Source organism: Equus quagga, unplaced genomic scaffold (assembly GCF_021613505.1).
Source record: "Equus quagga isolate Etosha38 unplaced genomic scaffold, UCLA_HA_Equagga_1.0 134607_RagTag, whole genome shotgun sequence".
NCBI lineage: Eukaryota > Metazoa > Chordata > Mammalia > Perissodactyla > Equidae > Equus > Equus quagga.
Genome location: NW_025796465.1, coordinates 1 through 9884, shown reverse-complemented (window position 1 = coordinate 9884; position 9884 = coordinate 1). Strand labels below are relative to the sequence as shown.

The 9884-nt window shown below is 34.9% G+C and overlaps 1 protein-coding gene across 1 annotated transcript; it reads right to left on the bottom strand.

Annotated features, from left to right (window-relative positions):
- Positions 1-8078: 8078 nt before the first annotated feature.
- Positions 8079-9011, bottom strand: LOC124232861 (olfactory receptor 8G1-like). The gene has a single exon (XM_046649769.1). The coding sequence runs from the start codon at positions 9009-9011 to the stop codon at positions 8079-8081; it is 933 nt and encodes a 310-aa protein (XP_046505725.1).
- Positions 9012-9884: the final 873 nt, after the last annotated feature.

Below are 9884 nucleotides of genomic sequence, written 5' to 3'. Positions count from 1 at the left end.
CAAAAATGTACAACTGAAATCTCACAAGCTTGTAATCTATCATAACACTAATAAAAAAAAAAAGATGGAAGGCATACAGAGACTGTCAAAGACTTGAAAAATATTTGAAGGTAATGGGATAATTTGCAGTCATCTTCATATATCCTAAAGGAAGTGAAGAGAGAGACATTATTTTTTGTATGGTGTTTGAAAGATTTAAGAATATACCCTTTAATAACTGTGAGGAAAGATATTCTAACATTTCCATTATTAGAAATGGAATGAGCTACTTGCTCTTAGTCATAAAATACATACAACCATAAACCAGATGAAAATCCAAGTTCAGGGACACTGGAGACAAGATTTCCTGAATTGATTTTAGGATAAGTACAAAATTCACACTCTTTCATCACTCTCCATCTTTAGTTCTTTTAATCTTCGTCCCCTGCTACGGAACATTTGGCTTCAGTACGTATTCAGTTCCTAGAATATGTCATGTTTTCTCAGGTGTCTGCCTTTTCATTTGTTCTTCTTTTCACCGTGAAGTGGTCAACAACCTGTCTCACTGCTGTCTGGTAATTTTTTTTTTTCTTTCCAAACCTCATTTAAAGTGACATTATCATGGAAAAATTCTCCAATTCTTTGTCACTAATTGGATGTTTTAACTACATGCTCAGAATACTCTCATTTCTAAACAGCACATTTTCAGACTGAGTTACATTGTAAGCCAGATGATGGACCATATCAGGCTTATTCTCCTCTGTGTTCAAAGAAGCTAGCACAGTGTTTCGTACACTATAGGAAGATAAAAAATATTTTATGAAAAATTCAAAAAGTGAATGTATCCCTGCATTTTCACCATGATTGCTTCCAGATCTAATAGTCTCAAATCACAAGTGTGAGATGAGCACAATCAATCTTTCTTCTTCCTGAAAATTTCAATGCCAAATTTTATTTGCAACTTGTTCTCTTTGACTCAGATGACAATGGCACTAATGTTGGTGTTGGGAGTCACAGGAACCTAGCATTCTGCTATCTTTAGTGCTGAGAGGGCAGGCACAGCCCCAGGTCCGAGAGTCACTTTTGAAGCTGTTTTTCATCACAGATCAGCATCTCCAACTGTAAATTTTTAGTTTGTGTTTCTTCAGCTTCAGAGTATCAAACATCTTCACCGTTCATAGCCCCACGAGCAATTCTGATTGCTATGCTAAAAGGGTTTGTCCTTGATTTAGAGATGTCACTTTCCACAGTTTCAGGCATCTGTGGTCAACTATGGTCTGAAAATATTAAATGAAAAGTCCCCAAAATAAATAATTCGTAAGTTTTCAATTGCATGAGGTTCTGAGTAACCTGATGAAATCTCATGCTATCCTGCTCCATCTTGCCCTGGAACATGAGTCATCCCTTTGTCCTGTATATTCATGCTGTGTATGTTGCTTGCCTGTTAGTCACTTAGTAGCCTTCTTGGTTATCAGATTGACTGTCATGGTATTGCAGTACTTGTGTTCAAGTAAGCCTTATTTTATTTAATAATGGCCCTAATGAACAACAGTGGTGATACTGGCAATTTGGATATGCCAAGAGAAGCTGTAAAGGGCTTCTCTTAAGTGAAAAAGTGCAAGTTCTCAACTTAATAAGTAAAGAAAAAAATCACAAGCTGAGTTAACTAAAATCTACTGTACCTTTTGTTATAGTATATTGTTATAATTGTTCCATTTTATTATTAGTTAATCTCTTACTGTGCTGAATTTATAAATTAAACTTTGTATGTATAAAAAGAAATCACAGTACATATAGGATTAGGTACTATCCATGGTTAGGAATCCAGTGGTGGTCTTGGAATATATCCTCCACAGAGAAAGAGGGGTTACTGTAGTAAATTTCAGAACGTTCTAATCTTGTATAGGTAGTGGGTTAATTATTTATAAAGTTAGTATGAAGTTTAAAAGATAAAAGGGGTAAAAATAACTATAAATGCAATGATTTGTTAGCTATACACAAGATAAAAAGATGTAAATGGTGACATGAAAAACATATAATAGGAGGTAGGAAAAATGTATAGCTTTAGAGTGAGTTCAAATTTAAGTTGCTATCAACTTAACAATAAACTTGTAAGTATGTGGTGTTTTTTGTAAGCCTCATGTTAACTGTGAAGCAAAAACCTATAGTACATACTCAAAGGATAAAGAGAATGAATCTAAAATACCACTACAAAGAAAGAGAGCAAGAGAAAAAGAAAAGAACTAAGAAACTACAAAACAGGTAGAAAACAATTAATTAAATGACAATAATTACATATCTATTAATAATTACTTTAAATGTAAATGGACAAAACTCTCCAATCAAAAGACATTGAATGGTGACTGATTAGAAAACAACCCCATCTATAAGCTGCCTGCAAGGGGCTCATTTCAGGTGTAAGGACACACACAGGCTGAAAACAAAGGGATGGAAAAAGATATTCTATACAAATGGAAACCAAAGGAAAGCTTGGGTAGCTATACTTATACCAGACAAAATAGTCTTTAAGACAAGAACTGAATAAAAGACAGAGAGTCATTACACAATGATAAAGGAGTCAATTCAACAAGAGGATATAACAGCTAATATCATACTCAATGGTGAAACACTGAAAGCTTTACCTCTGAGATCTGGAACAAGATGAGGCCGCCCACTTTTGCCACTTTTATTCAACATAGTACTGGAAGTCTTAGCCAGAGCAACTAAGCAAGAAAAAGAAATAAAGGCATTCAAACCAGAAAAGAAGATAAAAAACTCACTATTTGCAGATGACATGATATTATATATAGAAAATCCTAAAGCCTCCACCAGAAAATTGTTAGAAATCATCAACAAATTCACTAAAGTTACAGGCTATAAAATCTATATACAAAAATCTGTTCTACTTCTATAAACTAATAATAAACTATCACAACCAGAAATTAAGAGAACAATCCCATTTACAATGGTGTCAAAAACAAAATACCTTGGAATAAATTTAAATGAGGAGGTGAAAGTCTGTACAAGAGTCCCCCTTATCCACAATTTTACTTTCCACAGTTCCAGTTACCCATGGTCAACTGCAGTCCAAAAATATTAAATAGAAAATTCCATAAATAAACAATTCATATGTTCTAAGTTGCATGCCATTCTAGACATCATGATGAAATCTCTCATGCCATCCCATTCCATCCACACTGAATACGCTACCCAACTATTACTCTCTTAGTATTCATCTTGGTTCTCAGACTGGCTGTCATAGTATCACAGGGCTTGTGTTCAAGTACACCTCATTTTACTTAATAATGGCCCTAAAGTGAAGGAGGAGTGATGCTGGTAAATTGGATATGCCTAAGAGAAGTTATTAATCTCTTACTGTGCATAAGTTATAAATTAAACTTTATCATAGGTATGTATATATAGAAAAAAACATAGTATATAGGGTTTGGTACCATCCAGACTTTCAGGTATCCACTGGAGTTCTTAATATGTTTCTCCCGCAGATAAGGTGCACTACTGTACATTGAAAATTATAACATTAATGAAAGGAATTGAAGAAGATACAAAAAAATGGAAAGATATTCCATGTTCATGGTTTGTAGGAATTAACAATGTTAAAATACCAATACTACCTAAAGCAATTTACACACTCAAAGCAATCTTTATCAAAATTCCATTTTTCACAGAAATAGAAGAAATGACATTTTTCACAGAAATAGAAGAAACAATCCTCAAATTTGTATGGAACTACAAAAGATGCCAATAATCAGAACAATGTTGAGAAAGAATAACAAACCTGGAGGCATCACACTCCCTGATTTAAAATTATATTTCAAAGCTATAGTGATCAAAACTGTATGGTATTGGCATAAAAACTGACACATAGATCAATGGAACAGATTAGAGAGCCTAGAAATAAACCCATACATGTACGGTTAATCACTTTATGACAAAAAGGAGCCAAGAATATACAATGGACAAAAAGCCTCTTCAACAAATGGTATTGGGAAATCTGGACAACTACACGTATAAGAACACTGTCTTACACCACACCCAAAAACTAACTCAAAGTGGATTAAAAACTTGAATATAAGTCCCGAAACCATAAAACTCTTGGGAAAAAAACATAGGTATTAGCTCCTAAACCGTGGTCTAGGTGATGATTTTTGGATTTGACACCAAAGGCAATTGCACTCTACCAATGGAAGAAAATATTTGCAAATTATTTATCTGATAAGGGGTGAATATCTAAAATATGTAAAGAACATATAAACTCAATAGCAAAAAATCAGTCTTACTTAAAAATGGGCAATGGATCTGAATAGATATTTTCCAGTGGAGACATATACATGGCCAACAAGTCCATGAAAATCTGCTCAACATCACTAATCACCAGGGAATGCAAATTGAAATCACAATGATATCCTTTCACAATTGTTAGAATGGTTATTATCAAAAAGACAACAAATAAGAAGTGTTCTAAAGGATATGGAGAAAAAGGAACCCTCTGCACTTGGAAAACAAATGATCAAAGTTTCCCTTTATCTTCATTGTTTTCCCAAGTGTTTAAGATTGTCACTTAACTGTGAAATATTTCTCTTGCTAGATTATGGGCTGGAAATGAGGATGTGACTGATATTGTTAGAGCTGCAGAGAGTTTCATGCTCTACCATTTAAAAGTTCAAAATTTCAGGAAATTTTGAAGACATAGACTAAGAAAATTTTCTAATGTGTTTTCCATACGGGAAGAATATAAAATCAGAGAAAATAGTTTTGTATTATGTGTTGAAGCTGGAACTACTTCCTCCCAAAAATATATGTGTCTTCACTGTCAATATCTGCGAATGTGACCTTATTTTGGAGTAGATCTTCATTAATGTAATCAATTTTAGATGAGGTGGGTAGGGTGGGTCTTAATCCACTGTGGATTGTATCCTCATAAAAAGGGAAATTTGGACACAGAGACATACAGGGAGAACACCATGTGAAGTCAGAGGCAGAGATTAGAATAATGCATCTACAAGGCAAGGAACACCAAGGATTGCTGGCCATCACCAGAAGCAAGGAAAAAAGTACGGAACAGATTCTTTCTTAAAGCTCTCAGAAGGAATCAACATTGTTGAAACCTTGATTTCAGACTTCTAGCTTTGAGAACTGAGACAATAAATTGGTTGTTTAAAGCCATCCAGTTTGTGGTATTTGTTATGACAGCCTTGGGAAACTAATAAACTATAAATCTTTGAAAGATTTATTTTCATTAATCTCTTCTGACTATGTTTAAATATTACAATGAATTCATAATGTGGTAATGACAAGAGAGCATCTGATGGATGTTGCTATAAACTCATGTGGAGTTCCTAACAAGCCTAATAAGGAGAGATGATTTTTTTTCTTCTACAAATAAAGAGATGTTGAGGAACAATGGAAATATATGTGTTGCAGAGAGTATTTTGGTTTTACCTAATGACTAAATTGCTCTGTATGGAAATCAAAATTATATTTGTTTTTATTCAAAATATTAAAAGTTATATCAATTTGAGACAATAATTGCAATGAATTTCTTTAACTGAACTTACTTTTAAATGCTTTAAATCATTGTTAGATATAGAATTTGACCTTTTTAAAATTTTAAAGTGGTATTTACTAATTTGGGTCAAAACAGAATTAAGGAGACTCCAGTACTGGAACGTAGTATTGAAGTGCTGTTATGGGTAAGGGGGCTCAATTTTGCTAGCCATTCATGAGGAGTGTACATAGCATTTCCCGTAATGGCTGCCAAGAGAGGCAAGAAGATGCAGCATTTACACAGTCTCCTGTAACATCAGATAAGGCTTATACAAAGGCAAGAACTCTCTGGGCTGACTTGTACATGGGTCAAGTAGACACCTGGAGTTGAAGAGAAGGCTCTAGAGCAAAACTGAAAGATCACGTTGCAAACTTGAAGTGAACTACTCTTAATGCAAGCTGAATTTCACCTTGCACAGAACTAAAAAATATGTCTGCCCCTGAAATCAGAGGTAGTCTGAGAGAATGTGCCATGGGAAACCAGAGATGTTTGGTGCAATCATAAATGAATATTTGAGTGTGCATGCTCTGCCCTACTGGAGCTTATAGTCCATTGAGGCAAGAGCAATGAAAAGAATAAGCATTCAAAGTATCATATAATTACCAAAAGCACCATCATCTAGAAAGAAAAAGAGCCAATTTTTCTGAGGGAGTATAAAGAGTTGACATGAAATGTAATTTATGTGGAGTTTCACAGATGAGTTTTCCAGGGAATAACTTTTAGGCCTTACTGCCTTCAGAGATGTATATTTCTAAATCAGACTCTGGCAAATTTTTCACTGATTATCCTGAAGTAAACTGGTAATGGTAAATAAGGCAATAGGTTGGTTTATCCTAGAGAAATCCTCTAACTCAGTTTAAAGTGGAAGAAATGGATTGACAGTAGGGTCTTCCTAGGCTCAGATTAATAGAGCCCATGGCTGATTGAGGTCTTGCTCAGACAAGGAGATTTAAGCCTACTTGATATGCTCAATTGGGTATGTGAGTCAGTTTTAGAGTTCCCAGAGGACAGTACTATAGAGCTATGGCTCATCCACCTGCCTTCCCTCCAGCTAAAGACATGAATAAACTACAGTTTGGAAAACTGGGAATCTGTAAATAACATATATAGATAAATTAGGTAGCATAAAATGTATCTGACTAAATAACTTAATCAGCCCCTTTAAAAAGAGACAAAATATTTCCTCTAGCTGCAGCAATACAAGTTATTGTATTTACCTCTTTAGTGCTCACTCTCTCCTTTTATCAATTTTATTGAAGTATATTTTACATATAACAAAATTCACTCAATATCTGCATAGTAAAGAATTTTCTCACTGCCAGACTATGTGAAGTTACTTTTTTCCCAGCATATAGAAAACCATAGTGTTCTGGACTAAGTTCCTTGTGTTCTAGATATCACCCTACCATCAGATTTGCTATGTTGACCTATCAGATATCAAATATAGTTATTATTTTAACTGCATGCTTTCTAATAAAAAAAATGTCTTGTTCAAAGACTCCTTAGTGGTTGACAGGATTTAATGACTTAAGAAATCAGGTTTTCACAAAATATTACACCTGTACTGGAGTTTGACACAGAAGGAGCTCAGGACGCATACTTCTAAACTTATGTAAAGAAGTAAGTTGAGACGTCACCAAGTGGCTTGCAGAACTTTGGAGGATTGTCCAAACATAAACTTAATTGATTTGAACAACAAATTAAGCATATGTAGCTAACCTTAGAGATTAATGTGTGAGCTCATATGAGACACATTTGGTTTTCCTATAAATACTTTATAAGAGGAAATAATTAACAACAAACTTATCAAGGACGTAGGAGGTGGCAGGTACTGTACCAAATCCTACAGATATGGCAGTGAAATATATGTATAGGGATCTAGCTTCATGAAAACTACAATCCAGTGCAGATTTGTGAAATAAGCAGGAAAGTACCAATTAGAACAATAAATGACAAAGCACAGGTATTTTGGATTGAGCACTATCACTACACATGATAGTTCTTAACTCAGATTCTAAGTTCTGATTAGTTGTCCTAAGTAAGAGACAGAATAAATAAGACAAACAAATAAAGTATATAGATAATTAGGACAGAAAAAAGACTGTTCCAGGCTAGAGTTACACAAAACACTAGAGATTATTGTCATCATATTGATATGATTTATGTTGTTTCTTGACTGAACAGAATGAAGGAGGTGGGTAACCACTGTTGGAAGACAGTATTTTAATTATGGTTGAGGATTGTGTTTTTATGGATTTTATGGAAAAAAAGAGGAGGAAGTGATTGTGACAGCATCAGTGGGTCCATGCACCCAGGTTATTCTTAGTATTTCTTCTAATCTGTGTCTCAATACTTAGAAAAAAACAGAGAGAATGAACATTAAGAATGCTATGGATATAAGAAACAATGTCAATAGAATTGCATAAAATGAAGAAAAATCTTGACAGATGGACTAAAAGGAAATGTATCAATTCATACAATGTAATTGTTGATGATTTAGATCTAGTAAATTATTCCCATATATTTCTGATCACTAGAATATTCTGCTCTTTAGCATTTTCTTCAGCACAACATTAACATCTTTATTCCTCAGACTGTAGATCAGTGGGTTCAGCATCGGCACAACAATAGTATAAAACACAGAGGACACTTTTCCTTGATCCATGGAGCCAACTGATGATGGCTGCAGGTACATGAAAGCAGCAGATCCAAAAAAGAGCAAAACTGCCAACATGTGGGAGCTGCAAGTGCTGAAGGCTTTGGACCTGCCCTCAGTGGAGTGAATGTGGAGGATGCTGGAAATGATGAAGATGTAGGAGCTAAGGATGGTCAGGCTAGGGGCAAAGATATTAAATGTACCAACACACAGTATCAGTAATTCATTGACATCGGTACTAGAGCATGAGAGCTTCAGGAGGGGAAGAAGATCACAGAAATAATGGTTGATCACATAAAATTTGCAGAAATTAACCCTTAACATGCAGCCTGTATGAGCAAATGCACAAATCAGGCCTATAATATACACCCCTAAAATCAGGGAGAAACAGACCTGATGGGACATGATGACATTGTAAAGCAAGGGGCTACAGATGGCAACATAGCGGTCATATGCCATTGCAGCTAACATGTAGCATTCTGAAATAGCAAAAACAAGGAAGAAATAGAGCTGAGTCATGCATTGAGGGTAGGAGATGACGTTCTTCTCTGTCACAAAGTTCACCAGCATTTTGGGGGTAATGACAGTAGAATGGCAGAGATCAGTGAAGGACAAGCTGCTGAGGAAATAGTACATAGGGGTGTGCAGGTGAGAACTGAGCCCTATCAGTGTGATCATGCCCAGGTTCCCCATCACTGTAACCACATAGATTCCTAGGAAGAGGAGGAGTAAGGGCACCTGGAGTTCTGGCTCTTCTGTTAGTCCAGCGAGGATGAACTCAGTCACTGTGGAATGATTTCCTAATGCCATTTTCCTCTGGGAAGTTTCTGAAGGGGAGAAAGAAAGGCACATTTTTTTGGAGACATTTTCGTGTTATTCTTTATTTCACAAAAGATTTCATATATAAAATTAATGGCTTAGCTATCCCCTTGTTTATTGCATAATGATTTTAACTCTAGATAAATTTACCTAAGTAATATTTAACTTAATAGGTTTACATCTTAATATCAAATGCACGAAATTACTTCATATGAAAATATTTCAGCCATATAGATGATCATTTTAAATTTTTGGAGTGACTACTCCCTATTCTGAACACTTCAAGTTTTTTACCCAATTTTTGGTAATGTGAGTTTCACAGACTTAAAAACTTAGAGGACATATTGAGTATGAGAGAAGCTGGCTAAGCAACAGTGTGGAGAGAGTAAATCCTGTTTAAGTGCAGCATCCTTTATTAACAAGTATCTAATTCTTCTTGGGGTAAAAAGAAGCACATTATTACTATATCTCTAGAATTATTTTTACAAATATCATAAAATTTGTTTCTACATTAAATCTTCAAATTTTTATTATTATTATTGAAATAAAACCAAACAAACAACATTCATTAAGCAGATGTGCTTGCTGGATTGACTCACTGTTAGCCAGTGTGTGGCCCCTGGAATGAATATTTTGCCTTTGCTTGAGGGAAGAACTATGAGTAGTGGCTAAGTGAGCAGGTCTTGAAGTCCAAGTGCCTGTGTTCATATGCTGACCATCATTTACTAGTTGATGAACTTGGACAAGTAAAATAACCTCATTACCTAATTAGCAGAGGTTATGACAAGGACAACACAAAGAAGGAGAACTACAGGCTGATATCACTGATGAACATAGATGCAAAAATCCTCAACAAAATTTTGG

What these genes read in the sequence shown, in the direction of transcription:
- LOC124232861 (XM_046649769.1), bottom strand. Translation starts at nt 9,011, where the DNA reads ATGGCATTAGGAAATCATTCCACAGTGACTGAGTTCATCCTCGCTGGA.